This window comes from Delphinapterus leucas, chromosome 19 (assembly GCF_059928025.1).
Source record: "Delphinapterus leucas isolate spDelLeu-1000000601 "Yukka" chromosome 19, BTC_Dleu_Yukka2, whole genome shotgun sequence".
In the NCBI taxonomy this organism is placed as follows: Eukaryota; Metazoa; Chordata; class Mammalia; order Artiodactyla; family Monodontidae; genus Delphinapterus; species Delphinapterus leucas.
In genome coordinates, this window is record NC_143147.1 from 62,813,570 (window position 1) to 62,840,916 (window position 27,347).

Consider the following 27,347-nt stretch of genomic DNA (forward strand, 5'->3'; position numbering starts at 1 on the left):
CTGAGTCCTAACCACTGGACCGCCAGGCAGTTCCCAAAGTTGAGGTTTTAAGGAGCAGGGCCAACAGAGGTCATATTTTGCTGCGTGTTGGAGATGGGGTGGCTCCGTGGCCCTGGAGGGGGCACAATCGGCCCCTCCTTCAAGGTCCTGCTCTCTCTTTGCTTCTGCATTTTCCCCTCTTTTCCTTGCCCATTTCTTCTCTTTCTTTCCCATTCACATTGCTTCCCGTTTGTAATGTCTAAACTTAGCTTTTATTATTACATAGCCAATGCTTCTGACACGTGGTCTTCCATCCTTTTCCTAGTTTCCGCCTTCCTTGACTGTCCGTTATAGCGACCTGCAGTACGAGTGTTACTGTTGTATTTGCGCACGTTCCCTATTGGGCATAAGGGCGGGTGAATGAAGCATTTGATTTCCGTTCCCCTCCCAGAGAGAACACATGAGTAAATAAGAGCCTCCTTTACTCTTCTAGGCCTTTGATTTTTTTCATTGTGAATCAGTAGTCCTTGGTTACCGAAGGAGGTTGGGGGGTGGGGGGTGAGTTCCCACTCGTCTCTCGGTAGAACCAGCCTCTGCCCTTGAACTTTTCCATTGGCTCTTCAGGTGGATGGGGTCAGCTACCTCCTTCAGGAGATCTATGGAATTGAAAACAAGTACAACACGCAAGAGTGTAAGGCAAGTTCCCTCCGCAGTTCTGAATGTACTCTTCCCAGGAGGCAGAGTGAGAACTTCTCTGATCCTGCCAGGATCTGGGAACTTAGCATGCCAAGCTCTGGAATCCACTTGGTCCTAGAAGGGTATTCCTTCTTCCTCGTTTCAGATGTTTAGACTTATATAACGTTGGAAATGAGAATATAGGCTGGTTCGGATCGGTTCTTCGGCAGGGCTCTGCTCACTCAGTTCATTGCTCCCCACTTCCCTGGGTGGCCTCCTGGGCCCCTTCAGCTCCGACTTTCAGACAGGACCAGATCTCAGCCTCCGAGGACGAGCTTGAGACAAACAGTTGCCAGAAGAAGTGAAACTGAGTGTGTGCCAGTGCACTTGGTAAACTCCCAAGTTCAACGTAGTTCACCAAGTGCATTGTCTCAGCTCTGCAGGCAGGCTGCCTTCGAAAGAAGGTATGTGGCGTGAGGGTCTTTGTGACACTGGCTCAATTTCTGTCCCCCGGCCAGGTGGCTGACGATGAAGTGAGCGACAACAGTGCCGAGTGTGTGGTGTGTCTCTCAGACGTGCGGGACACCTTGATTCTGCCCTGTCGTCACCTCTGCCTGTGTAACACCTGCGCCGACACCCTGCGCTACCAGGCCAACAACTGCCCCATCTGCCGACTGCGTAAGCCCCGGAGGCCCTGCTGGGTCCCCGAGGTCAGCCCTCGGGGGGGAGAAGGGGTCGTGGCTTCTGTGCGGGCTCTTGTCCGTCCCGACTCCTGCATCACCGTGTCCTGATGGCCTGTTTTCTTCTTCACAGCCTTCCGGGCACTGCTTCAGATCAGAGCCATGAGGAAGAAACTGGGCCCTCTGTCCCCAACCAGCTTTAACCCCATCCTCTCATCCCAGACATCCGACTCAGAAGAGCATTCAGTAAGTTGGGCTTTTTTCACCTTTTGTCCTTCTTCACGTGACTTTGTGGCAAGTAATTAAACCTTGGCATTCTGAAGTACTGAGTAAGCTGGCCGAGATCATGTTGTGTTAAAAACCAGCCAATAGTGCAGTGGAAAATGAGGTTCTGATCATTAAAAGCTCCCCTTTCCACCTTGGGGACTCAGTGTCCAGTTAACATTTAGCATCCCTAGAGCTGTCAGCTTGCTGTTTCACTCCAGTGTCCGGGCGGATGGGGGTGGGGATGGGGTCCAGCTCTGGAACGCCCCCAAGCAGAAACAAGGGGATGATTGTTTGGGATTTAGATACAATTTACCATTTTTATCTGAATCCTCCGAGAAGGTAACTGTTTTTCTTTGTCTTATTTCGTGGCTTCAGGGACTGGGAGCCACGTAGATGAAATAATTCACCTCTGTCTCGTGGTGTAAGTGATGGTGTCAAGCTTCCACGCTTTGTAGTTATAGACCAGAAGGTCTTTTTTTTTTTTTTTAACATCTTTATTGGGGTATAATTGCTTTACAATGGTGTGTTAGTTTCTGCTTTATAACAAAGTGAATCAGTTGTACATATACATATGTTCCCATCAGAAGGTCTTGTCTTTAGGTTAACACGCTAGTGGAAGAGATTAATTACCAATTATTCACTAAATGGTATTGGAATGATTAGGTAGTGCTTTAGGGAGGAACAATGAGTTTAGCACTTCAGTTCTTACCAGATAACAAATTCCAGGCGGAGTAACTAGTTAACTGCACTAAAAACAGAGCAAGCCAAACATTAAAAACCTAGAATAAATTATAGATGATTCTTTAGTTGACTATGGATGGGAGAGGGCTCTCTAAGCTTGAAAACAATGGAATGCTACCAAAAAAAGAACCTGTAGATTTTTTTTTTTTTTGGCCACGCCGCGCGGCATGTGGGATCTTAGTTCCCCGACCAGAAATCAAACCCGCACCCCCTGCAGTGGAAGTGCAGAGTCTTAACCACTGGACCGCCAGGGAAGTCCCGAACATGTAGATTTTATCGCATAAAAATTTTTTTTTTTAGATGTGTAAAAGATGACCAAAGTTAAAACCAAACAGCAAATCATCTAAAGAAAAAAAATGTACTCACAACATTTGCATCAGAGGAAAGGCTAGTATCTTTACCATAACTCACTTGAATGAAATAGTAGATAAATGGGCAAAGGATATATAAAAAATTTCTCAGAAGAGGAAACATAGCTGGTCAACAGTCATTTTTTAAAAAGTCAACCACGTTAAAAATCAACAACATGCAAATTAAGATGAGAGACCATTTTTCACCTTTCACCTTTAAAAACTTCCTTTTTTAAAGATACCCCATGCTGGCCGAGAAGCAATTAAAACAGGTAGTCTGTACTGCCTGTAAGGGTGTAACTAGAAAGATCACTGAAAATAAACAAAACAGCGGTATATATTAAGAGCCTTAAAAACATTTGTACTTGGTAATCTAAGGTCTTAGAATTTAATACCCAGAAAATGATCTGAGAAAAAGAGATTTATGCACGATAGATGAACAGATGTTCATCAAAGTGTTGTTTACAGTAGGAAATGGACACAGCTAAATAGCCAACACCAATGGAAGAGTAAGGAAATGTATGGTATCTATGAAAAGGGATGCATGTGAAGGAAAATATTTATGTTCTGTGAGGTAAGCGGGGTATAAAATGATCATTAACACATTGATCACAACTGTGTAAACAGTACAGAGGAAAAAACATTGGAAGAAAATAACACCAGAATGCTAACAAAAGTTATCACTTTGGGTGATTTGATGGTTGATGACTTTTTTCCTTCTTTCCACTTTTATGTATTTTCCAAATTTCCTGTAATGAACATATATTTCTACCGTAATCGGAAAAAATAAACAGTATTAAGAAGAAGTTCATCAGTAAGCAGCGTCAAGGAACACGCGGTTCTCTGAGAATTTATCTTTCTTCTGCTTCTAATGCAGCTTTCCTTTGCCAGAGCCCCAGACTAGATGTAAAAGAAAGCGTTTTTCCAATGCAGAGGAAGGAACACGCTCATACCATAAAACGAAGAGTATTTAATTAATTTCCCAACCTGTCTCTGATTCCCCTAGTCCTCAGAGAACATTCCACCGGGTTATGAAGTGGTATCTCTTCTGGAGGCCCTCAATGGGCCCCTTACCGCATCCCCAGCGGTCCCCCCACTCCACGTGCTTGGAGACAGACACCTCCCGGGAATGCTGCCTTCCTACGGCAGTGACGGCCACCTGCCTCCTGTCCGGACGCTCTCCCCCCTCGACCGCCTGTCCGACTGCAGCAGCCCAGGACTCAAGCTCGGAAACAGTCTCTCCAAGTGAGTAGCCAGCATGCAGTAGTGTTGGCCCTGGGGTCTTTGATGAGGTGCTTTCAATCCATCTTTCACCTCCTCGGTGCTGGCTCGAGTCCCAAGTCCCAGGGCAGTGTAGACCCTCTGGGCTGTTCCCAGAGCTGCTCATTGCACTGAAGACCTGGGCTAGCACCTGAGGGGTAGTTATCCCATCCCTTGGGAGAGGAAGATAAGATGGTACATGGGTACTTAGGAGGATCCAGACGGACGAACCTCTCATGGGTTCTGTTGTGGGAGGAGAGTATGGAGTATAGGGACGATGACAGCGTTAGGGTCATTCAGGCCCCTGGGAGCATCACTTAGTCTGAGGACCGAAGGGACCTTGTGATCTGTGTTTCTTAGGCGTTTACATCCAACTAGGAGCAAGTCATAATAAGCTTCCGCGGCAGAGGAAAGGAGGGTATTTTACACATGAAAATATTGAAACCCTAAACATGTCAGTGGTTTTCGCCCAGTTCAGACACAATTGTTTGAAAGAGCTAAAGGTAAAACTCCGATTTTCCGACGCCCAGAAGAGGTCTCAGACCCTCTGGTGCCCTTTCTCACGCCCCTGCTCCCTCCTTCCTAAGATTTAGGTTCCCTTCGGTTCCCCTCAGGGCCCTCTTCTCCCTGTGACGTCTGGTTAATGGGAGTGCAGGCGAGTTCTGTTCTTTAAGGGGCGTTGGCTGCAGCTGCTTCTCCCTCCCGGCTTATGCAGGTCCATCTCCCAGAATTCTTCTGTGCTGCACGAAGAGGAAGATGAGCGTTCATGCAGCGAATCCGAGACGCCCCTGTCTCAGAGACTGTCAGCCCAGCATCTCAGAGAGGTGATGTGCAGTGTCCTTCCTTGTTTGGTTTCGGACTCCAGGTGCTCTCCTTCCTGCCTGCTGGCCTCTTCCGGCCCGTCTGCTCTCATTCATTCATCAAACGCCTTTTGAACACTCTCTGAGACAGCAGCAAAGGTGTCACCAGACTCAGTCTTTTACCAGTGTACGGGGCCTGTGTTACTGACCAGGCACGATCCTTTATGCTGAAGACAGCAGCAGTGGGGACACACTAAAGTCCTGCCCTCCTGGCGCTTACAGGCTTCGTGGGTGGGGTGGGGTGGACACAAAAGACAGTCAGTACAAAACATATGTGTCAGGTGTTACCGGGGATCTGTGTGTCACGTAAGGGTCGGGAGGCTCGCTTTAAAAAGTGGTCCATGGAGCTTCCCTGGTGGCGCAGTGGTTGAGAGTCCACCTGCCGATGCGGGGGACGCAGGTTCATGCCCCGGTCCGGGAGGATCCCACATGCCACGGAGCAACTGGGTCCGTGAGCCATGGCCGCTGGGCCTGCGCGTCCGGAGCTTGTGCTCCGCAACGGGAGAGGCCACAACAGTGAGAGGCACGCGTACCAAAAAAAAAAAAAAAAGTGGTCCATGGACAAGGGGACTCCCCTGGCAGTCCAGTGGTTAGGACTCCGTGCTTCCACTGCAAGGGATGTGGGTTCGATCCCTGGTTGGGGAACTAAGATCCCACATGCCACGCAGTTGCAGGCAAAAAAAAAGTGGTCCATGGGCAGAGGAGGTGAGATGAACTGGGCAGATGTTTGAGGAGGGCGGGTTCTGGACGCAGGCGCAGCCAGTGGAAAAGCTGGGCGGCTGAGTGGAAGATGGGATACTCTACCCTGTGCGCCTCTACCCTGGCTTTATGTAACAGAGGTCAGTGGGCTGTCGAGCCCACCCCTGGTAAGGCGGTGGGCTAGGTGCAGCGGAGCATAGGAAAAGCGGTCCCTGTCCCATGGTCCAGTAGGAGACAGGACATGTACATGAATAACAACACCACACCTGGCACATAGGTGTTAGTAAGTGTTTGTTGAATGAGTGAATGAATTTTAACCAGAGAAAGGAAGTGCTCCCAAAACAGAGACACTGACGTGCCGTGGAGGATCGCGCTAAGTGGAGGGAGCCAGAAGCAGTGTGATGGCGGGGCACCGTTTGAGCTGAATGTCAAAATTTCTTAGACACGAAGAGACAGGTGAGAGAAACATTCCTGGCGGCAGGGACAGTACACGTGAAGCACAGAGCAGAAGTGGGGGCCCTGAGCAGGCCAGTGGTCCAGTGGGAACGTGGCTTCACGAGGGCCCACCTGGCGGAGGTGTGCAGACTGGATTAGGCAGGAGACAGACCAAGCCAGGCAGGAGGGTTGCCTGAACCAAGGTTTGTTTTTTTTTAAAATTTATTTATTTAATTTATTTATTTTGGCTGCGCTGGGTCTCCGTTGCTGCGCGCGGGCTTTCTCTAGTTGTGGCGAGCGGGGGCTGCTCTTCACTGCGGTGCATGGGCTTCTCATTGCGGCTTCTCATATGGGCTTCTCTTGTTGCGGAGCACGGGCTCTGGGCACGCAAGCTTCAGTAGTTGTGGCACGCGGGCTCAGTAGTTGTGGCTCACGGGCCTAGTTGCTCTGCGGCATGTGGGATCTTCCCAGACCAGGGCTCGAACCCGTATCCCCTGCATTGGTAGGCTGATTCTTAACCACTGCACCACCAGGGAAGCCCATAAACCAAGGTTTTAAGAAAAGAAGACCTGGAAGAGAGAACACAGGCTGTAGAGAGAGAATCAGTAGGCCTTTGCATCTGCCCTGGGGTGCACGGAGGTTACGAGCCCAGGTGACTGATGGGGGTGCTGGGCGCGGGCTGGGGGGCAGGCGGTGTTTGTATTAGATCCATCGAGCTGGAACTAACCCTCCATCCCAGAGGAGAAGCCCAGCAGGTACCGGGGCCTCCGCCGGTTCTGTGCTCTCTCCCTTCAGAAGGAGAGCTGTTTGTAATCCTGGGGAAACCTGGGGTGTTCCCGTGTCACAGCTGCTGGGTGACCTGTGTCACCTGAGCTGCGGTCTTTGTGTGGCTCCAGCAGCTGCTGGGCCTCGGGCAGGATGTGCTTTTGCACACACGCACCCCCCCCCCCCCCGGGAGACAGCCACTCAGGGTCAGGGCTGCATAGAAGTGATGAGAGGAGGAACCGGCCCTCCCTCTGCGTGTCGCCTCCTGCCACCCTGCCCCGATCTCCCCCTCGCCCAGGCCCCCTGCCCTGACCCCTCCCCTCTAACATGTTTGACTGGCGCTTACTTCTTTTCCCCCCAGGAATGTGGCATCACCCCAGAAAGTGAGAACCTGACCTTGTCATCGTCAGGAGCTATTGACCAGTCGTCCTGCACGGGGACGCCTCTCTCCTCCACGATTTCCTCCCCAGAAGGTACGCGATGGTGGGCGGGAGCAACTGCAGGTCCTTCCCCGTCAGCCGAGTCCGTAGTGCTTCTAATATTTCCTCCCGGATGGACTGGGGAGCAGCAAATTAATACCTAAGCAGCAGACAGAACAGGCCCCGGCTTGAGAGGAAGTGAGACTCACTCTCTTGCAATGAGAGGGCGGTCTAGCGGCTGAGCTGGGGGAGAAGCAGGTAGCTCACTCCCAGTCCTGCTGTCGTAAGGTTTTCTTTAACATTATGACAGGGAAAAGCAAATCCCTCATCCCTGAGGTTGAGTTTGGAGCTCTAAAACGTAAAGGAGCCAAACCTTGGAAAACCTTCCACCTAAACCCTATTTGGTGAGGGCAAGGCCAGGCCGCTGGCATCCTCACTGCCTGGGTGCAGCGAGAGAGCTCTGCCCCCAGTCCTCTCACAGCAGCCGGGCCTGACCTCCGTGTCCTTCCTCCAACTCCTGTCTCCAAAGACCCTGCCAGCAGCAGTCTGGCCCAGTCGGTCATGTCCATGGTGTCCTCCCAGATCAGCACCGACACCGTCTCCTCCATGTCCGGCTCCTACGTCGCCCCTGGCACGGAAGAGGACGGGGAGGCTCTCCCCTGCCCCCGGGCCTCCAGCAGGACCCCCTCAGAGGAAGGAGAGGTAAGAGAGGAGCATGGGCTCGCCCTCGCCGCTCTGCTCTGCTCTGTACTCGAGTCCCAAGGAGCTCAGTCCAGGGCCTGCCAGGGAGATCGGCAAAGCCCCCCAGTGCTCGGGAGGGGAGCCCCGGAAAACAGGGTACCGTGTCGTTGAATCAAAGACTCCCTCAGATGTGATCTTCCGTGTGGCACCACTTCTGTCCTGAGGACTTGGTTTGGGTTTGCTGCCAGGCGAGCTGGGTAGGAGAGCCGGTGGCATCTGCACCTTGACTTTTGTCGCTCCTTTGCAGGTGACACCAGCGGCGTCTCCAGACTGCAACTTCGCGGGCCTCGCCGCCGCCGCCGAAGAGCAGGATGCAGAGGTGAGAGCAAGGTGGACGCTGGTGCCCCCTCCCCTGTCAGAGGGACTGCCGGTGCTGGCAGCGGATGCAGATAGGATGGGGGCCGTTCTGGAAGAAGCCTTCCAAGGGGGTGCACTTGGACCTGTTAGAGGCAGGGTGCAGAGCAGAGGGACTGTCCGATTAGCAGAGGGCGCTGATCTCAGCGTAGTAGGCGTGGGGTGAGTTCTAGTGGGAAGTCTTCCAGGCCAGACCCTTGAGAGTGTGTTTGCCCTCCAATTCACTTAGTATTTACCTGGGACAGGCATCTCACATCTTCCTGGCACTGGGGGACACAAAGACCGAGTGACATGGCTTTTGCCTGCCCACCCCCCACCAGTCCACCCATCCCGGAGCTCCGTCTGATGGAGGAATCAGAGTTATAACTCAGCGTGAGAAGTGCTCTGACGGAGGTGTGGCCGAAGTATATGGAACGCCCAGCTCACAGTGGGGACTGTACAACTTTCTCTTGAGCCAGATGTTCTCAAAGGAGTATCTGGATAGGGTTGGGGATCCTAAAGGATTTCTGAAAGTTTTATGATCTCACGGTTTGCTTTTTCATTTGACAACTTTTATTTCCACCTGAGAGAAACAGTGTGAGCTAAACTATGACCAAGGGTATTCCTGACAGTCCTAGGGTCCCTCTGTAACGTGCCTCAGACCTGGTCCCTACAGGCCGATCCTGCCTCGCCAAACAAAATCTGCCTCTGCTGGGCCTCCCAGCCATCTCACACGGACAGGAATGTATAGACACCATGAGGGTGATTAGTTCTGTCTTCTGACAATCAATAGACTCATTTCACTGCTTTCTGGACTCATAGTGCCTTCCTTCTGTCCTAGGGAAATGATGTTCTAGAAGAAGAGGACGGATCACCCACACAAGAAGACGGTAAAAGACCTGGTCTTTTGCTCCCTTTTATTATATTTCTTTCCCGGGTATTGTCTAAAGGGTACAGAAAGGGGCCCTGGTGTGACTTGGTGGCACTGCTCAAGGGTGTGGCTTTGGGGCAAGGTTGTCTTCTTGATGGAATATCAAAGCGAGCAGGGTATCTGAGGACCTCAGCACCCTTCCCGGCTCTCTCTGGGCCTCTGAGCCAAGGCTACAGAAGGTACATGTAATTCTCCATTTACGTTGAGTAGGTTAGGTCCTGAGGCTTCTTGGGCAACTCCCATCACCTTCCTTCCTGCTTCAGCTTCTCAGCTGAGTCTCACAGAACTGCTCTAGCAGCCCCAAAGTTCAGCTGCAGCAGGAGAACAGCTTCCTCCCCTTGGGGGAACCGACTGTTAGGCAGTAGGTTGTCCTGCCTTAGTGAAGAAAACGGCTGGTGTTACAGTAGCAGAAGGATCACAGCCCTGGCGGCACAGCGAAGGTGAGGTGAAGAGACGTTAGCAGCTCAGCGTAGACTAGAGTTTGTAGGCTACTGGAACGATTCTCTTTACCATCATTCAGGCCTCAAGTACCTATTTTTTAAATTGGAATAGTTGGTTTACAATGTTGTGTTAGTTTCAGGTGAACAGCAAAGTGAATCAATTATACATATACGTATATCCACTCTTTTTTAGATTCTTTTCCCATATAGGCCATTACAGGGTATTGAGTAGAGTCCCCTGTGCTCTACAGTAGGTCCTTATTAGTTATCTATTTTATATATAGTGGTGTGTATATGTCAATCCCAGTCTCCCAATTTATCCCTCCCCTCCCTTCTCCCCCCCATAACCGTAAGTTTGTTTTCTACATCTGTGACTCTATTTCTGTTTTGTAAATAAGGTCAATTATATCTTCAGTCGGAAGAACTTTGTTTCTAGTAAGCCGAGAAGCGAAGGAACGACCTACATATAGAGCAAGGAAGCAGGGGGGGCGGGCTGGGAATCCCACCTGGGAGTGCAGGACCAGGCGTCCCAGGAACCGGTGTCTCTTCCCTCTGCTCCTCTGAGGTGCCTCCGCAGAAGGGCAACCTCCAGAGCAGACCTGGATCCCAGCCTGGATGCAGATGGCATGCTAGTCGCTTCTGCTTTGGCCCTGGCAGTTGCTTGGGGGGCGGTGTGGTGTGCAGGGGTACGCATGCACACTTGACCACTCTCGCCTGGCCAAGGAGTGCCGGAGGAGGGGTGGTCGCCCAGGCTGTGCCTCTGCCGCACGCGTGCGCCAGCCAAGCCGGGGTTGGGCGCCGCCTCCCCTCGGTTGATGTCTTCAGGGCTCAAGGCTCCGAGTTCTCCATTGTGATTGTCGCCCCCCCATAGAATATTTGCTCCTAAAAGGCACAGGGCAGTACGTGGTTTCCACCTGACATTCCATACGTGGTTTCCCCCTGACATGCCATACGCAGTAGATGTATGTTTCTTCCTCTCCCTTTCACCAAGGAAACAAAGCGGGGTGGGGGGGCTTGAAAAAATAACATCTAAAACTGTCCGCTTCCCATCTTACACGACTGTAGGTTTCTGGTCAGCCCCTTAAAACATACTCAGAAGAGCAAATTAAGTCTCAAAGAAAATAAATCATAATTTTGCGAACGAAGCGATTCTTTGATTTGAGGTGCAAAATTATGGAACCAAAGAGCTTTAGTTGCCGTTTTATGTATTAGTCATTTCGCAGAGTCTTGTGGTCATAAACACACCCCACGTCCACCAACAGACACAGGCCGGAGCCAGGGTCGCTTCCCCCGTGGCTCTCCTAGCTCTTCCAGCCTGGCTTAGCTCTGCTCTGGGCCCGGGTCTGCGTGTCCGAATCCCACAGACCTCCCCAGGGTCTGATTTCCCAGGAACGAAGGCTGGAAAGGGGCCAGTTAAGGAAACAGAGCGAGAACACAAACATACCCACACAGTTTCCTTTATTGTCCACTCTTTACCCACTTAATTATTGTCTTTTATTTAACATATGATTTGATTTTTTTTGTCTCCATCCTTAAGATTTTTATTTTAAGGACAGCAAAGCAGAGAAAAACACAGCCAGGCCCTCTCTAACTGCCTTAACTCCGTTACAGGCCAGAGGACATTCGCATTTCTAGGTATGGAGTGTGACAATAACAATGACTTTGACATCGCCAGCGTGAAAGCACTGGACAATAAGCTGTGCTCTGAGGTCTGCTTACCCGGTGAGTGGCAGTCTGCTGAACATGAACTTGGTGGGAGACGCTCCCCTGCTCGCACCCCTGCTCTCACCCTGGGACACCCATCTCCTGCCCTACAGTTCCTGCAAGAAGGCATGGGCTTTGCTAAGATGCTGGGAGCCAGTTGCTGAAAGGAAGTGAGGCGGCCTCGGGAGAGTCCTTGGGCAAAAAGCGACTCTGCTCTAAGCGAGACTATTTGGGCATGAAGAAAGGCGCAAAAATCCCTCCAAATCCTTCCGATTTGGCCTGACCGTGCCCCCTCCATCATGATCTTGCAGATGCCATGGCAGGGGGCCTGGTCTTGTTTCCATCAACAGGCAGTTTAAGGCAGACACGGCCTCTGTGAGAAGGTCTTGGAAAGAGAGCCTGAGCCCTTGAAAAGGGAACCTGTAGCTCCTCAGAGGAGAGTGTTTAGTTAGGATCAGAGAGGAATTTCAAAGCCAGCGTTTTATAGACTAGCTCTGTGACCCAGTGAGCCCTGGGCTACCAGTTGCCTTGTGCTCCCTAGATTTGGATCCCAATGGAATGATCAGGGGTCGAGGGTGACTCTTCTCCCTGGAGCCCTAACTCTATAAATTCAATCAGGGCTGTCAACGTGCTCCATATTCCTTCTCATGACAGTAAACTGAATCTGGGATGAGTTCTCAGGAGGAGCCCACCTGTCAGTCACACTCTGGGCGCTGATGTCCCTCTGCTCCGTGCTCACCAAGGGCTCCACCAACCATGGCTCTAAAGCCACGTCTTGCCCAGTGGACTAGGTCGAAATTGCCCCTCCTGGGTTCACGGCAGAGACTGCCTTCATGTTGCGTGGTTTGTAATCTCTTAAACATGCCCTGGACATGTTTAAGCTTCAGGACAGCCACGTCTCGTCGTGGGTCCAGTGCTTTACTCTCTTGGCGACGTGGCTACAGGCGCTGGAGGGACACAAACTCCTGTGGTTGCCACTCTCCATCAGCTTGCAAAAGACCCAGGTCCTCACCCCTCTGGCCCCACGCAGGCTTGTGGTGGAGGAAGCCGTAATCCCCGGAGACGCCTCCCACAGCCTTCCCAAGGGCTCTCCGGTCCCTTCCCACTTAGCGTTGACCCAGCCAGGCCTGGGCCAGAGCGGCTGAGGTCCAGGGTACACTTCACTTCCTGCCTTCCCACTCTTTACCTGGCTTCTGTCTGTCCATTTGTTTCTCATGTCTTTTTGCCAAACGTACGTCTGTCTGTCCAGTTTGTTTATTTTGAAACTCATTTATGTTATCCAGACTTCGTGTGAAAGTTCGTGTTCACCCACACCCAACCCCAAGCTTGCTGGGCGTGCGCACATCCGAGGGGCTCTCGCTGAGGCTTCCATTCCTAACTGGCAAGAGCCTGTATTTTAATATGCTGAAATTTTCCAGGAAAAAGAAATATTTGTGAGAATAGATGAATCCCTGTTCCACAAAAGCGGGAATGCTTCTGTGGCGAAGGTTACAGGCAGGATTTGTCTTGGTCACTAGTTGGGGAAGATGACATCTCTGCCCTCTCTCCGCCCTGTGTCTGTGGCAGCTGTGCCGGCCAGCCGCTCACTGGGCTTCAAGAGAGGAATCTAGGCTCCTGCCTCCCCCCAGCGGCTCCCCACCAACCCCCGTTTTTTGGCAGAGAGAGCTACTGGGATTGTTTCAGCCACCCATGCTGGTGGAAGCTGACCCCAGGCATCTGCTTCCTCCTGTCCCTAACTCCCCAGGCCTCTGCTTCCTCCTGTCCCTAACTCCTTCTGGCCAAGCTGCTGGTGGATGTTTATTCCACTCTGGGATTGCAGCAGGGGAGCGAGACCTGGAAGGAAGACAGTGCCTGGGCTTCCTTACGGTGATCTCGGGAGCCAGCCATTCTCAGATTAAACTGGCTTCACCCTTCAGGCCAGACGTGAAACCCAATGACGGTGGCGGCTGCCGGGAGAGGGACTTGAGGGTCACATCGTAGCCTCACCCCGAGGTCTCAAGGGCTCTTACGGGAGAAGGAAGTGCATCTGCTCTCTTGGTAAAATGTTTCTCGGGTTCTGCTGTTAGCATCACACTGGTAGCAAAGTGCTGGGGAGCTCTCTGGAAGCATCTGTCGGGTTAATGACAGGAGTATCCACTTTGGTAGGTCCCGTGGAATCAACAGGCCTCACCACGCTCAGCTGTAAGTTCAAAGTTCCATCCTATGACTGAGGTGCCTCAGGCTGGCTTGGCCGTCAGGACAGCTTCTCAGGCACTTGGTCCCCCTCTCCACGCTGTTTCCCTCCCCACACGGATACCACTCCCCTCACGGAGCGCCCGCAAGGAGGGAACCCAGGGAGCATCCCATGGTCCACCCTCCCCAGGCCCACACGTGCTCTGCCAGGAGCCCCAGCTGGCGGCAGTGGTGGCTCAGGTCCCCATTCTCGCTGCTCTCGTCACCCTTGTGGGAGTGACGCTGAGAGAGCACCTGTGTCATTCCAGCCCCTCTTCCCCTAAGAAGCCTCTGGGTCTTCTTTGGCCCCAAGACCAAGGGGGGGCGATGGTATGTTCTGAGATTGTTCTGCAAGGTTCTCAAAGGGAGAAAATCTGAGTTGACCATTGTAGGTGGTGAGCCGATTAGAATCGCGAGGCCGTGCTAGGTAGACGGGGCTCCGAGGAATCTGATATAGTATCACACAGGCGGCAGGATAGTGGTCAGGGGACCAGTGACAATTCTGTGAAAAGGCTCTGGGGAGTGTGATGGGAAAAAGCAAAGATAATTTGGGTTTATTAGTGGAAATACAAATGTGGTTTTTGTTTTTGTTTTTTTGCGGTACGCGGGCCTCTCACTGTTGCGGCCTCTCCCGTTGTGGGGCACAGGCTCTGGACGCGCAGGCTCAGCGGCCATGGCTCACGGGCCCAGCCGCTCCGCAGCATGTGGGATCTTCCCGGACTGGGGCACGAACCCGTGTCCCCTGCATCGGCAGGCGGACTCTCAACCACTGTGCCACCAGGGAAGCCCGATACAAATGTTTTTAAATGACGGCATTGGACGGGAGTGGGCATACCGATGAAATCTAAAAGTATTTATGGAGGGAATTCCCTGGCAATCCAGTGGTTAGGACTCACCACTTTCACTGCAGTGGCCTGGTTCAATCCCTGGTCGGAGAACTAAGATCCTCCAAGCCACTGCGCAGCCAAAAACAAACAAAAGTACTTATGGAGACCTGAAATAGCCCAAGACTAAGACGCCACTAGGAAGGGTTACGCTTCGCAGATACTAAGGAAAAATCTGAATTAACTTTCTCTTTTCCTGGAGAGAAACTCTACAAGATGGTGGAACTGTTACAGACCTTAAATTTAATTAGTGGCTGGGTAGAGGCAGGAAAGAGCTGTGCGGAATCCCCCTAGATGTGCTCCCCAAATCTGCCTCTAGAGGTCTCTTCACTCCCCCATTTCTGAGCCTGAGGTTGGAATTAAGTGGGAACCACCTTTCTCTACCTCCCGTGAAGGATTTTGAATCTCCAGGCCCCCTTTTCTGGCTGAGAGCTGGACGGAATGGTAGCACTCGCTCAGGAAGTCCTCCTGCGCCTTCCAGGCTTACCTTCTGCATCCAGGATGCGCGGAGCAGCAGGGTTTTGCCGAGGGTCTGGCAGAAGCCTTTTCAGAGGAAAGAGCACCACCGACTGTACCAAGAAGCCGGGAGAACAGAGACTTCAGGTCTGAGTCTTGAGGCTGCTTCAGAAGGAGCCAGTTTTCAGCCCTGGCTCAGAATCTGGACCGGTGGTGTTTGTAGCAAGGACTCATGAATTAAGAGCCAGGCAGTCTAGCAGCCAGTGGTGGTGGTGGCGAGGCTGTGGCAGTGTTTTGATTTGACTGTGTGTGTGTGTGTGTGTGTGTGTGTGTGTGTGTCTTCTCTCCTGTTTACCATTTGCTTTTGGCCGTTCCTACCAAACAGCCGCAGTTCCGGAGGCCTGCCCCATAAACACTGAGGAATAAGTATGAGATCTACCAAATGAATGAACAACTTATTTCATCTGGGGGTTCCTAACTTAAAAGGGCAATCTTGCCTGCTCTTCATCCTGTCACCCTTAGAGGGGAAAAGCACTGTGGACCCATGTGCCGGACTCCCATGTGCCCCCAGGGAATAGAGATCCCCACATTCCGTCTGGCTGCGAGAGATACCTAAAAATTTCCTGTCCCACTCACTCCCCTTCCCCTGGGGTCCACCTCCACAGACTATTATTAGAGCCTTAGGGCGGATTATCGTACCAGGACATTTATGGGAAATACACAGTTTATACCCGCTTAATCCTAGTGTTTCTGCCATTAAAGGGTTTTGTGTCTTGGGCTGGCCTAACCTGAAGCTGACCCCAGACATTCGTGAGTGGCCTCCCTCAAACGTGACGCAGTGAGCCTCACGCCCACCCTCCAGGGTCGGCCAGCTCCATCCACAAACTGAGCCCTCTGATGGGCCAGGCATGGCTCTCGGCTCTGCCCGGGAGGAGATCACAGTGTGATGGAGGGTTCAGCAGTTTCCACACGGCGTGAGAAATTGGGTGGTGGTTCAGGCCGGTGGGGGGGGAGCACTTCGGAGCACGCTGGACCCCATCTGGCTTGGGGGGGGGCCTTCTGGGGGCAGGTGCTGGGAGAGGCAGCTCAGCAGCCCTCGGCCAGAGGATGGAAGGCTTTCCCCAACCTCAGGGGGTTAGGGCTTCATTCTCTCCCTTCAGAAGGGGCATCTCGCTGCACTGGAGGGAATGAATCAGATGGAGCCAGTCTGTGGGCTGGGAGGACAAACAAGGCCTGGGGGGCGGCTGGTTGTCGCGCACATTCTATGAGTCAGGCGCCCTGCTCACCGCTCTCCCATGTCGCCTCGCTTTGTCTCACAGCACCCCTGGGGGGGGGGTAAGTACTCGTCTCCCATCTGATGGATGGGAAAACCAGGGCTCCAAGTACAATGACCTGCCCAGGGTCACACAGTCAGTACGTTACAAGCTGGGGCTGTACCCCGGTTTTCTGACTACAGATTTAGACATTACTAGAGCTTGAACAAGCAGGAGGTCATAATGGATTGGATACAGAGCACGAAGGAGAGAGAAGCACCAAGAGTGGGTTTCCAGCATGGGCAGCGGTGCTTCTTGTGCGGGAACTGCAGTACAAGGGGGGAAGGTGATGAGTTTTGCGGATGGTACCCGGGGGACCCCAAAGCTCTGGAGCTAATGTCTCCTGGGGTTGGTGGCACCAGCTGATAGCAAATCTTGGTGGGCTGTTCGGGTGCAGAAAGAGAGGAACAGGCGCCACTCTGTTCTCCCCCATGCCATTTGGTCCCTGGCACCCTGCTGGGCAGCCCATCACTTCCTGCCCCACCCTGGCCCCCACAGCAAACACTAACTCTGAGCCCAAATTAACACACTCTTCTCCCTCCCCTTCGTCTCCTCCTGCTCTCGTGAAAGTCTCAGCCAGACTCAGTTTCTTTTCCTGTAACACTTAGGCAAACTTCAAGACCAAATAAAGATACAAAAGTGGATCCTAGGGCAAAGCTCACAAAACAAGGACCATCCTGCATGTCCCTCCATCAATGGGCCACAGTGGCCATGACTGTCCCTAGCCCAGTGGTCGCCAGTGCTCCCAAGTTTCACGTGCTGTGGTTTGCACCCTGTGGGAGTTCCAGGTAACGCGCATCCTGCCAGTTTTCGTGCCAAACTCCCGGACTGTCCTGCCAGAGACACCATCTGGACCAAACCAAAGGTCCGGTAACCTTCCTTTCCTCTTCTCAGGTGCCTGGCAGGCTGATGACAACGTGGTCAGTCGTCGGAACACACAGCGCCGACGCCTATCTTCTGCCAGCCTGGAGGACCCTGAGAACAGGCTCTGCGTGTGGGGTCCTTTGGCCATCTGAGAGCCCTAGCCCCTGAACCAGGGCTCTCCTCCCGTCCTCACACCCATCCTGGCCTCATGGCACCACTGACCTCCTGGGCATCCTCAGCAAAACACATGGAGACTTTTTAGACCCACGTGAAAGCTGGATGCTGAGGGCACCTGCCCCTTCTCCCAGACTCATCTTCCACAACCGTGATCCTTCCTCTCTCAGAAGGGACCGGAAGCCTCTTTTCTCTTTGTGGGCTAAAGCCACTCAATGAACCGCAGCTCATGAGACCCTTTGCAGAGAGTCTCTGGAATGTTTCCACTGTATCTTGACCCTCAGGTGGAGCTGTGGTCCACAGACTGGTTATTTCTCGTGCATCTTTTTTTCTCCTTAGGAGGTAGACCAAGAAGACTCAAGAGTTTGGGTGACTTCATTATAAACACCCATCTGGCATTTTCTAGTCTCTGGGACATCATAACCAATCTGAAGCCTGCCGTTTGGGGTGGCGTTGGGGGATGACTCCTGTGAGAAGGGAAAGCCATATTGCACTGTTAAGTGGGGTTTCCCTCAAAATGCGTTAGGAGCTCCTTTCTCAAGGACAAGAAGCAGTGGCAACCACCAGAAGGTTGGTTGGGAAAACAGTTCTGGCTTCTGGTAGCAGAGGCTGTGCCTCGTGTGTCTTGTCTGCTTAGGAAGGAGGCCTTGAATCTGAGAATCCCTCAGTTAAATGATTACCTACCGGGGAGTTATTTATGATCAGGTGCACTCAGGAAGGCCTGGGGCTCCATGCTAAGGTGACACTGCAAAGGTATTTTTGACGCCTTCTATGTACCAGGCACTTGTTAGGGAGTGTCGTATATTATCACGTTTCATCACTACCGCCCTGGCAGGTGGCATTCTTATCCCTGCCGCCCCCGTTTCCACCCCACTTTTCTTAAATAGTTGAAGAAGTAGTCTGAGAGAGGGGTGGACCGGTGGTTCTCATCTGGTGCCCAGGAACCCCAAAGGAGGTTGGGGGAAGGGCTGAGCTGGGGTCAGTGGTGGTCTGGGAGGCTCCCCACCCCACCGGTTTTCCTCCCCTGTCCTCCAGATCAGCTGAGCCTGATGGGGGGAGGGGGAGGTACTGCCTTCCATAGGCTCATTAGAGATTTAGAGATATTGTTCAAACCACATGTCCACCCCACCTCAGTCCAGTGTAGGGCATATAAATAACAGCCTGAAACAGCAAGACCGTAAGCTGTTGGGTATTCGTCTCTCAACACTAGTGTTATCAATGGATTCCTCATAGCTCTCTGATAGATGCATTGTCTGCTGGCCTTTGGAAGAGGTGGTGGTTTCGTGGAGCATGAGATTGAGAAGCAAAGTGGGATCCGACAGTTTGTGAGGCTGAGATGTGACGGAGCCCTAGGCTATGCCCACCATGATGGCCTGAATTAGTAGTTGGAATTGTTGCCCTAGAAGAGCTTTTCAGGGTCCTTCCCAAGGCCTCAAAGAGAGCCCAGTGCCGGGGGATCTTTTGCACCTCCTGTGTGGCTTCCTTGCCCTGCCAGGTGGGTGGTGACCCTCACTGCCTGGTGGTTGTGATTCACATCCTGCCCTGGGGGTGGGCAGGGGGAGGCCTGTGGTCCTGACAGACACTACATGAGCCAAGCCTGAATCTCAGCTTCTGCCTTGAGTTCCCGTGTCCACCCGCTCTGAAATCCTGCAGTGGACTCTGCTCTTTCAGGCCCCATTTAATGTCCTTTCTTTCCCCGAAACATTCTTACAGCCGCTTTCATATTGAAGATTCGAGCAATAACCCCACTTCCTGATTTCCTTCAAGTCTGAGCCCCAGAAGCACTAGCGAAGGGGGCGCTCCCTTAGCCTGGGCTGGTGGCATACAGATCCACCTCCTCTCCCGGCAGGTAGTATTCACAGTGTGGTGTTACCTGAGATGAAGGAGATGCAGGTAAACAGACGCCACGGTGGCCAGGAACCCTAAGAGGAAGCCATTGTCTTCACCCTTTCTGGAGGGTCTGTCTTCTCCCAGGAAGAGGCTCAGAGAGATTCCTCAAGGCCTTGGTTCCATAACCAAGACATACCCGGGTGAGAAATGGCCTTTCACTCCTGTTTCTCAGACAGTTCCTGCTCTCTCCCCCATCCCCTCACCTCTTTGGCCTCATTTAGCTCTTTGGCGAGCAGAAATATCCCATCCAAAAGGGCTGGGATCAGGGAACAGGGCTCAGAGCCTGGTCAGGGACCAGGGCAGCTGCCCCAGTCATCATCTGGAGATGGTCATGTTGTTAGCAGTTGACCCAGAGAGAATATGACGGGGCCTGGCTTCTCACACAAGGACACAGACTAACCGGAGGCCTGGGGCTCCTTCCCGCCACACTCAGGTCGGAGCTCACCGATGAGCTCACTTCCGAGTGGTGCGGTGATCCCAGCCTTCTCACAGAGCCCTTTTTCCTTCTCCTCCCCAGTCCCATCCCACCAGAGGTCATGCCCACGCTGGGGCATCTCCTGGGCACGGATCCACACACGTTAAGCCATCTCACCTGGGGAGAGTTTGTGTCCTGTTCACCTGACCTTGGCATGCTGGTTGCTCACTTTGCTTTAGGATCTGCACACCTAGTGTGTGTAAGTATGCGTGTACTCTTGTGCCATCTGTGTACCCTCACTCCCTGGAGTGCACTCATGGGCACACTACAGTGGGGACGTCAAGGATGCAATATTTATGGGTTGCTGCATGATTCTTAAAAATGAATAAAACTGTTCACAAGGGAAGGAGAGCTGTTAACTGCGCAGTTGGCTTATTTGTGAAAGTTTCTCCAGCACGCTTTTAATGCTTTTACTCAAGACAAGCTGCACATGGAGGAGTGAGAGAGGGCAAGGGGTAGGGAAAGACATGTTTCTGGGTGGGAGTTGGTGTACCATCCCCCGGGGCACAGCTCCTGCACAGAGGCCTGATAAGGAGCCCTCACCCCCACCCCCTTCAACCGGAGAACTTCCAACTGCAGCTCCTCAATAATTGAAGAGCAGGAATGCTGGTGACTGGAGGGAGGCTGGGGGAAGGGAGGAGGAAGGACCACAGTCCACCGTTAGTCCGTCACTTGAAGGTTGGTGAAATTAGTGGGGCAAATGACCCCAGTAAGAGAATTTGGCAAGTCCACGGCTTTTCTGAGTTTCACCCACCGGCTCTGCTTCCTCGGCTATCTGGAAAGGAGGGAGAGCACTTCCGAAGAAGCCTCTGGAATGTCAGCTTCTGGGAATCTTGCTGAGGCCGGGGCGGGGAGGGAGCGCTTACCGGGAAACACTGGATTACCCTAGCCACCTTGGGGTGTCTGCGACCGGGGCTGCGGTTTCTGCGGACCTGAGCGGCAGGTGGCATCGGAGAGTCAGACCTGCTTGCGGGCACCAAGACGACACTCGGTCGGGAGACAGGGACAGGCCGCAGAAACGTGAGGAATTGCCACTCGCAGCCCAGAGGAGAGGAAAGGAAACCCCCAAGCATGCACCCAGCCTTGGCCCCCGCGCCACAGGCTGCGTCCCAGGAGCCGTCGACACCTCTGATCAGCCCAGATGGGAAGTGGGTGGGGCGGAGTACAGTTCCCGCGACCTCTGCGGGAGCCCCGAGCCGCGCGCCTCTCCGAGCCCTGCGCGGGGCCCTCGGGCGGGAATGCGCGGAGCCGGGACGCGGTGGCGGGTAGGGAGCTGGGTGGCGCGGGAGAGGGCGGCCAGGAGGGAGTTCGAAGAGAGTTACCGCCTGAGAGAGTGGTAAGAGCCCGCGGTCTCCTTGGAGACACCCTGACCAATGGCAGAAGCGGAAGCTGTTTATATGGGCGGGGCGTCGCCATGGCAGCAGGAGAAGCCTTCCGAGCGGCTACTTAATGCCGGTCCCCGGGCCGCTGGCGTTCAGACAGGCGCCGTCGGGCGTTGGGGGCGACGAGGATTACTGGCTGGGCCCTCGAGCTGGGGTCAGAGAGCCGCGGTGGGGGTGGGCGGTAGGAGGAATTTCTTCGAGAACCTTCCTTTGGCCCGGGCTGCGCTCTGAGCCAGGTAAGGGACGGGGAGGGCTGCAGGCCGTGGGAAGGGAGGGCGTCGGTACCAGCCCGCTCTCCCATCCGTCCCCGACGGAAGTGGTGGGCCCGGGGACTGACATCAGAGGAGTTTGGGGGACACTTACTTCCCGCCCCCTTATAACTCTCTGTTTTGTTTCCTTCCTTCCCCTTGATCCCCATCCTATTATCCCTTTTCAAAGATCAGACGACCTCCCCCGCCCCCCGCCCCGTCGTACTGCCCTCCTGGACTCTCTCGCCCCATTTCCATTTGTTGTGGAGGGAGAGAGGGGGGTTAATTTCCCGCTTTGAGGGAGAAGGGGGTGGCCTCGCATGCCCCTACACTATTCCCTCGTTTGGCTAATTAAGCCTCCTCTAAAAGATCAAAGAGGAAAAGAGCGAGGCGAACCCCCGTGTGGGTCGGACCCCCGGGCACAGCTTCTGTTTCCCAGACCTCGGCAGTAAAAGATCCTCCCCAGCTGCAGGAACGATTTTAGTAAGAGCCTCCCCGCCTCGCACACACTCTCCCCTCGGGAGTGGGGAAAGAGGGCTCAGTTCCCGCTATGGTCCCCGCAGGCACCACATTCAGTTCGGAGGAGGCTACCCCCGCATCGCGGGATGGAAGCACGCTTCCGGGAGGCTGTGTAACTGAAGCCGCGGGAGTCAGCGGGCTGGAGAGCTCGGCGGCCACCCTCGGCTCGGCTCGTGGATGTTGACCGCCCCCTCGGAGAGTCCCCGCAGATATGGCGGAGAGCTGGCTACGCGTCTCGGGAGCAGGGGCATCGGAGGAGGCCGGACCGGAAGGCGGCCTGGAGGAGTCCGACGCCCTGGATGACAGCCTGACCAGCCTGCAGTGGCTGCAGGAATTCTCTATTCTCAACGCCAAGGCCCCCGCCCTGCCTTCGGGGGGCACCGACCCCCACGGCTACCACCAGGTGCCAGGCTCGGCCGCGCCGGGGTCTCCCCTGGCGGCCGACCCCGCCTGCCTGGGGCAGCCGCACACGCCCGGCAAGCCCACGTCGTCGTGCACGTCGCGGAGCGCCCCCTCGGGGCTGCAGGCCCCGCCTCCCGACGACGTGGACTACGCCACCAACCCGAACGTGAAGCCGCCCTACTCGTATGCCACGCTCATCTGCATGGCCATGCAGGCCAGCAAGGCCACCAAGATCACCCTGTCGGCCATCTACAAGTGGATCACGGACAACTTCTGCTACTTCCGCCACGCTGACCCCACCTGGCAGGTAGGGGAGGCCCTCCCTCCCTCCCCATGCCCGCGCGATCCGCAGGCCAAGGAGGCGCGGTACGGCCAGGGCCCCGAGAGAAGGAAGGCCGTCGAGGAAGGACCTCAAGGGAGCCCAGTGCTTGGACTGCTGCCCCTTTGACTTCAGAGAGGGAGGAGGGAGGATGTTCAGAGGGCTTTAGGGGTGCCGACATAGAGGTTCAAGTGGAAAGAACTTGTCACTCATCCAGCAGGCTCAGCCCAAAGACCAGGGCCGAACTATGCGTGGACACAGCCCCCCAGGGTAGGTTGATGGACTGAGGGACACATTTTTGTCCCAGGTCCTAGAATTCCTAGACACTACCCTACTCAAGGTCAGTTTGTCAGGGCCTGACTGGAAGCAGAGCATCGTTCCCGCCGGGCTCTGCATCCTGCCTGCTTTCAGTTGGCTGGAGGGGGTCTGGGAGGGGAGAGGGGTGTGCTGTGGGGTGTGAAGGCCAGCTGTGTCCCAGTGGAAGGGCTACGGGGCCTTCCTAAAGCTGCTGTGCCAGCCCCCACCCCAACCCCTCCCTGGTTTCCTGCCTACATGCCTCCCCCTCTTCTCATCAACCTCCCTGGGGGGACAGTTACCTCAGCCAGGTGCTTTCCACAGGGGCTCCTGCCTCCCACACTGGCTTCATGTTCCAAGTCTCCGGAACCTGGCACAGAGCAGCCAGGGGGCCCAGGCCACCGTGTAAACATCCCAGTCTTGCCAGGGGGCACTACTCACCTGCCGGCCCCACTGACCAGGCCCCAGACCCCTGTGCCCCAGCGTGGTTTGGGCTGTGCACCCAGGCGTGAACAAGGCAGGATGGTGATTCAAGGCTGGGCACACACTGCCCTGAACATCTTCGACCATCAGAATCAGGGGCTACTTGGGGACAGAGACCCTGAGGATGCACAGATCCTTCCCTGCGGCACAGGGCCACAGTTCCTGTGGTCACAGCTATTCCACGTTTGCTTGGGCCCTGACCCTGGGGCAGGTACCATTTGTAACCTTGGTGAGAAAGCAGAGACCCTCCACCACCCCCCACCCTACCCCAAGCCTGAGAGGCCCCAGGAATGAGCGCTATGCTCTTGGCTGGGTAGTAATCAACTGAGGCCTCAGAGCCTGGGGTGGGGGGAGGGGGACATGGGGCGTGAGGGCCCAGGCCAGCAGCCGGCTCTACAAACAAGGAAAGTCATCAGATCCTCCCACACTTCATCCCCCCCCCACCCACACACACCCTCACACCCACTCACTCATTTCACAAACAGAGAAGGCCAGCCAGGCCCAGGCAGAGGGAGATGGCCGTCCAGGCCCTGGGGGAGCCAAGGCCTTTGGCCAGAGGCCGCAAGCGGCGGGGTGAGGGAGGGAGGGCAGGACAGGGTGGCACTGAGAGCCACCCTGCGGCTCAGGGCTCGGATGACTGAGCAGGCAGATATCCTGGCAACAGGGAACAAAAGCCCCCGACAGCACTCCCAGCTCCTGGTGCCCTGTGGCTGGTGTCCCAGAGCCTCCCGGTCCGAACAGCGCCTCTGTCTCCCCTGCCCCCATCGGAGAGAAGGCGGTGGCGGGACTGGCAGTGGCGCTAGGAACCCCCCCATCACTGACCCCACCTACTCACCCAGCTGTCTTCCTTCTCTCCTGTCTCCCTGTGTCCAGAACTCCATCCGCCACAACCTGTCCCTGAACAAGTGCTTCATCAAGGTGCCTCGGGAGAAGGACGAGCCAGGCAAGGGGGGCTTCTGGCGCATCGACCCCCAGTACGCCGAGCGGCTCCTGAGTGGGGCCTTCAAGAAGCGGCGGCTGCCCCCAGTCCAAATCCACCCAGCCTTTGCCCGCCAGGCCGCGCCCGAGCCCAGCGCCGCCCTGTGGGCCGGGCCACTGACCGTGAACACCGAGGCCCAGCAGCTTCTGTGCGAGTTCGAGGAGGCCACTGGGGAGGCGGGCTGGGAGGCGGGCGAGGGCAGGCTGGGGCATAAGCGTAAACAGCCACTGCCCAGGCGGGTGGCCAAGGTCCCGCGGCCCTCCAGCACCCTGCTGCTGACCCAGGAGGAGCAGGGCGAGCTGGAACCCCTCAAGGGCAACTTTGACTGGGAGGCCATCTTCGACGCCGGCACGCTGGGCGGGGAGCTGGGCACGCTGGAGGCCTTGGAGCTGAGCCCGCCGCTGAGCCCCGCCTTGCACGGGGACGTGGACCTCACCGTCCACGGCCGCCACATCGACTGCCCTGTTACCTGGGGGCCTCCGGTGGAGCAGGCTACCAACAGCCTGGACTTCGACGAGACCTTCCTGGCCACATCTTTCCTGCAGCACCCCTGGGACGAGAGTGGCAGTAGCTGCCTGCCCCCCGAGCCCCTCTTTGAGGCCGGGGATGCCACCCTGGCCTCTGACCTGCATGACTGGGCCAGCATGGGCGCCTTCTTGTAAGAAGCCAGGCCCTGCCCCACCTCCAGACAGCGCCCAAGTCTGGGCCCAGACTGCCCCCCCCCCACCAGTGCAGGCCCATGGACACCCTACCGCCCAGGCAGGGGCTGGGCCCGGTCACCCCGTGAGGCCACACGGCCCCCAGCCCAGGCCATCCTCAGATTCTAGTCCAGCAGGCTGAGAATTGGGGCCCAGAACCAAAATTGCTGCCTCCGCTGCCCAGTCCCCCATACACACAGTGTTTCATTGATCCACTTCTTCCCTGCCCCAAGGACACACTAAGGGCCCTGCGCTATGAGAGCTGCGGCTTGGAGGGGCCCTGGCCAAGCTGGAAGCATCAGTACAGGTCCCGCCCCAGAGCATCTTAGCTTCGAAGCTTCTCTCTCTCCCGCTCTCCTCCCCAGGTCTCTATCCAGAGAAAGTTCCCAGGTACAACAAATGCTGACTAGGTGACTGCAAATTAAACGCCCTAGAGGCCTCTCCTGGCAGAGCTTCCCTGGGGCTGGGGCCGGCAGTACGTGAGGTGCAGCTCCAGGGAGTGCGGAAGAGTGAGGAGACAGAAATGAGGCCGGGGTGCTGGGTGGAGCCAGGAGATTTTCTAAGGCCTCTGGGGTCTTCTGGCTTCATCCCTAGAGGTGGGGCAGAGGGTATATATCCCTAATCTTTGAGCCCAACGTGAGGCTGAGAGCTGGGGGGGTTGGGGTTCTGGGGCATCCCTAGGGGCTGCGGCAGCCAAGCTGCAGAGGGCAAGGGGACAGACAGGCTAATGTAGTGAGTGTAGCTATAGGGGAGGCTTAACTGGGAGGGACGCAGTGCTTGCTAGAACTACTGGGACCAGGAAGCGGGGATGGCCCTGTGCCCTTGCCTGCACTCCTGTGGGGGAGTATCTTGCTCCACCCTAAGCCCCCTGGGCTGCATTCCACATCCACCCTCCTGCCCCATTGGGCAATTTAACCTTTTTCATGGAAAGTTATTTACAATAAAAAAATTTTAAAAAATAAAGTTTTAAAAAATCTCAAAATGAACCTGCTTGCAACTTTCTCTGGGGAAAAGCATGGGCCAGTTTTGGAGAGGCCAAGGCCCAAGGGGGAATGGCTGGGAGGAAGATGGGAGGCACCAAAGGCCTGCAGAGTGCCCCCTGATGCACTCCCCATGATCTCTGGGTCCCCAGAGAGAAAGGGGCTGAGAGGCAGTCTTCGGGGGTCCCCTGCAGCCAGGGCCTCGGCACCTCTATCTGTGCAACGGGGAGACTGTACCCACAGCCCCCAGGAGCAGGCGGCAAAGGAGGCACAGCCCCCTCCCTGGCCCTGGGCACTCACAAAGGCCGAGCTTGCCCAGGGCTCGGCTCACGTCCCCCACCTCGCCCACCTCGAGGGCCTGCCCAGGCTCGCCTGCAGTCCTCGCCTGGGCCCGTGTCCAGCTCCTCCCTCCCTTGGTCCCTTCCTGAAGGGACAGGGTGTGAGGTCAGAGGGCCCCAGCCCCTGGGGCCCCACTTGCCACCCTGGGGCCCATTCACCCCGCCCAGCACCTTCCCTCCAATGCAGGTTGGGGCTGAGGGAGGCCATCAGGGAAGACGGAAGACGGGGTGCCTAGACCCTACAGCTCCAGCCTGTGAGGAACCAACGTACCAGAGTTCTGATGGGGAAACTGAGGCACAGCAAATATGTGACACTCAGCAGGCATCTTTCAACCCCCTCACCCCAGCTTTGCCTGGAACCCATCTCTCCCCTGAGCCCACACCTGGCCCCACCAGCATGCCCTTGTGGTGCACAGCCCCTTCCCCCAACATTCACGCACGCACACACACACACACACACACACACACACACACACACACACACACACACACACACAGGCACTGTCCTACACAATCCTGCCCAGCATCCACGGGGCCCCTTTCTCCCGAAGCCCCTTTCTTTCCTTGCACTGGAGGCTGGCTCCAGGCCAACCTGGCATTCCCCCGCCAACTTGCTGCTTTCACTTGCTAATTATTCCAAATATTTCAGAAGGGTGCACACACTGCAGGGCCAGCCGGGTTGGGGCCTTACCGAGCTCAGGAGGCAGCCCATCCCCTTCCCACCGCTCGCTGAGGAGGCTGCCCCAGCCTCCCTCTGAGACTCCCTTCACCCCCTAAGCAACGGCTCCCTCCCTCTCCCCACCACCCACCGGCACTGGGGGAACATGGGGGCTCCAGCCTCTCCACTGGTCCCCAGGATCAGCCTTCAGCCCCCCGCCAAAAGGGGTATACCCTGGATTGACAGGTGGGGCCTGTCACTGTCCCCCCTCCTCACCCTCTGCCTGGGCCCATGCTGGGGAGGAGGGGCAAGGTCAGGGGCTGGCAGAACTGCCTACCAGCTAAGGAAAGGCTGAAGAAGCTTCTGGCTGCCAGGAAGAATCACCAGGAGCTCCTGAAAATCCCTATGCCTGGGACCAGCGTCTCTGGGGGTGGGACCCAGACACTGGCACTTTTAAGGGTCCGTGGATGCTGCCAACAAGCAGCCAAAGCTAAGAGGGGG

General features: G+C 55.3%; 2 protein-coding genes across 6 annotated transcripts in view; both read left to right on the forward strand.

Annotated features, from left to right (window-relative positions):
- Positions 1-17,414, forward strand: part of RNF157 (ring finger protein 157) — a 79,666-nt gene extending 62,252 nt beyond the window's left edge. The window contains exons 9-20 of one of the 5 annotated variants that reach the window (XR_002646837.3): positions 604-675; positions 1,173-1,332; positions 1,468-1,580; positions 3,699-3,937; positions 4,668-4,776; positions 7,073-7,184; positions 7,660-7,832; positions 8,119-8,190; positions 9,046-9,094; positions 11,187-11,297; positions 16,752-16,931; positions 17,038-17,146. Coding sequence is in view for 4 of the 5 variants with exons in the window: in XM_089901655.1 (XP_089757781.1) it covers positions 604-675; positions 1,173-1,332; positions 1,468-1,580; positions 3,699-3,937; positions 4,668-4,776; positions 7,073-7,184; positions 7,660-7,832; positions 8,119-8,190; positions 9,046-9,094; positions 11,187-11,443 (1,356 nt within the window). In the remaining variant the exon portion in view is untranslated. Of the gene's footprint in view, positions 1-603; positions 676-1,172; positions 1,333-1,467; positions 1,581-3,698; positions 3,938-4,667; positions 4,777-7,072; positions 7,185-7,659; positions 7,833-8,118; positions 8,191-9,045; positions 9,095-11,186; positions 15,853-16,751; positions 16,932-17,037 lie in introns of those variants that run through there. The other 4 variants (XM_022589522.3, XM_089901655.1, XM_022589525.3 and 1 more) reach the window with 4 other exon arrangements.
- A 119-nt stretch (positions 17,415-17,533) lies between these two features.
- Positions 17,534-26,160, forward strand: FOXJ1 (forkhead box J1). Its single transcript, XM_022589526.3, has 2 exons — positions 17,534-22,404; positions 24,067-26,160. Exons 1-2 carry the CDS (start codon positions 21,907-21,909, stop codon positions 24,832-24,834), a joined length of 1,266 nt encoding a protein of 421 aa, XP_022445234.2. The 5' UTR covers positions 17,534-21,906; the 3' UTR covers positions 24,835-26,160.
- The last annotated feature ends 1,187 nt before the right edge of the window (positions 26,161-27,347 follow it).